This window comes from Sinocyclocheilus anshuiensis, unplaced genomic scaffold (genome assembly GCF_001515605.1).
Source record: "Sinocyclocheilus anshuiensis isolate Anshui unplaced genomic scaffold, SAMN03320099.WGS_v1.1 scaffold542, whole genome shotgun sequence".
In the NCBI taxonomy this organism is placed as follows: Eukaryota; Metazoa; Chordata; class Actinopteri; order Cypriniformes; family Cyprinidae; genus Sinocyclocheilus; species Sinocyclocheilus anshuiensis.
Genome location: NW_015547685.1, coordinates 1,174,423 through 1,176,635, shown reverse-complemented (window position 1 = coordinate 1,176,635; position 2,213 = coordinate 1,174,423). Strand labels below are relative to the sequence as shown.

Below are 2,213 nucleotides of genomic sequence, written 5' to 3'. Positions count from 1 at the left end.
GACTTTTTCATTAACTGTTCCCTCCTGGTGGAATGACCTGCCCAAATCAATCCGAGCAGCTGAGTTCTTAACCATCTTCAAGAAACGACTAAAAACACATCTGTTCCACCTTTATTTGACCCTCTAACTCTAACACTTTATATTCTATTTTAATTCTACTTTATCTATATTTATCTTCTTTTTTTATTATTTATTATATATATTTTTTTAAAATAAAAAAACAACAACAAAAAAAACAAACAAACACTAGCTTTCTATTTTTTCTATTCTATCTACTTGTTTTTCTTTGTGTGTGTGTGTGTGTATATATATGTGTGTGTGTATAGTATATATATATATATGTATATGTATGTATGTGTGTGTGTATGTATATATATATATATACTCACACCTTGCTACGTGTACTGCGTTAGGCTAGCCAAGACTTGTCATTTGCACTTATATATTGTTGCTCTTTTGTTAGTTTTGACTGCTTTTATTGTCCTCATTTGTAAGTCGCTTTGGATAAAAGCGTCTGCTAAATGACTAAATGTAAATGTAAATGTAAATGTAAATAAACATGAATTGAATTGAATTGAAAAGGTCATGCAGTCAGCAAACATCTCAGTTCGTCTCATCATGGCCAGTCTGCTGTGTCTATGCCTGGAAGGCATCACTGAGCCTCTGCCCTCTATCTATTTCCACATTCATTTCTATATAAATATTAGGCATTTTTTGAATAAACAAATGCCAAGAACACATCTCGCTAATAAATTCACTAAGCTGGTTGTTTGGAAATATACATTCTTACACATGAGCGATCACTTCATTTTCAGCCTCATTGTTATAAAACATCCTTAGCAACACAATCACAATCATTTGCAAATCACTCTTATAGCATAAATTATGGCTATTTTTGGGGCAAAAGTTAACAGTTAACATTATAAGTGGACCTCAGGGAAAATAAAATGGAAAAAAATGCAAGCAAAAGGAGAAATTATGAAATTCATATTTATTACTTAATTCATCTAATAAAATAAAATAAAAATAAATAAAATATTGGTGTAAATTGTGACCTTGCCTCTCTGCCTCTGAGATCCCCAATACCCGTCATGTTCTTGTGATCCAAGCTTTCGACTGCAAAAGTTGTTCCTGCAGCAAGGCTGTCTCTCTCAATAATCTGGGCTTCCAGCACCTGGAGAGACAGAAGATTGTTCTGTCCTCACGGTCATATAATAGTGGGATTTGCTCATATCAGCAGTCACCCTTCAGTAGTCCATATAGTAGTAGTAATAGCTCCTTAATTGGATAATGTACCTTGATATTTTGTAATTTTAGAGGGAAAGACAGAAGTGGTTTAGCCCAAGCAATTACACCTAGCAGATTCCTAATTTTTTCCATTGCTAATCAAGCCTGTGTTTCCTGGTTACGTCATTACTCTTCATGGACAAAAAAAATCTGCCTCATTCTGGCTGTGGTGACTGCTGAGCTTTGATTAATTATTTTTTGATGTACATATTCTGCATAATGTATCCCATCAGGTAAATGACTCTGCTGGCCGGCATGTTCCCTCAAACTGTACCTCGCTCATCAAGCATTGTAATTTTTTTGCTTTCACATTAACAGTAAATGTAAAACTTTGAGATGCTTTTGTCATAGGTGTTATTGAACTGTCTATCAGTGTAATTGGTTCAGACCTTTCTGAGAGAGATAGAAGAAAACACAATGAGCCCCTTTTACATTTCAGGGTTCTCAGAAGCAGAAGTAATCATAGACTTCATAAACTTATATAGTGATAAATGGAAACTACAACAAATATTTGTTTGCATTCTCATTTGCCCCAACAGCAAAAGAAAAAACCCACAATAGTGTTTCTATGACTTTCCAAAAGAAGTGCAAAAAATTAAGAGAATATGTTAGTCAAAAGAGAGAAATATGTCAAATTTGCTGTCACTCCTTCAGTTAATTAGCGTTAATTAGTTTTATGTAATTTAATACCAAGGTAAGAAAATATACATTCAATTTTTACAAATATAATATAATATAATATGATATACGATATAATAAATCTTATTTTTTATCATATTTTAATTTTAATCTTATTTTTGCACCTGGATGTCGAGCTGATTGACTGATGGGCAATCATTCTAACAGATTATTAATTCCCATTTAATATAATATAATATAATATAATATAATATAATATAATATAATATAATATAATATAATACAAT

At 31.9% G+C, this 2,213-nt stretch overlaps 1 protein-coding gene across 1 annotated transcript in view; it reads right to left on the bottom strand.

Moving 5' to 3' along the window:
- Nucleotides 1-2,213, bottom strand: part of LOC107703202 (protein FAM81B-like) — a 10,661-nt gene that overhangs the window by 6,664 nt on the left and 1,784 nt on the right. Inside the window, 1 exon segment of the mRNA XM_016505759.1 lies at nt 1,056-1,174. Coding sequence (XP_016361245.1) covers nt 1,056-1,174 — 119 coding nt within the window.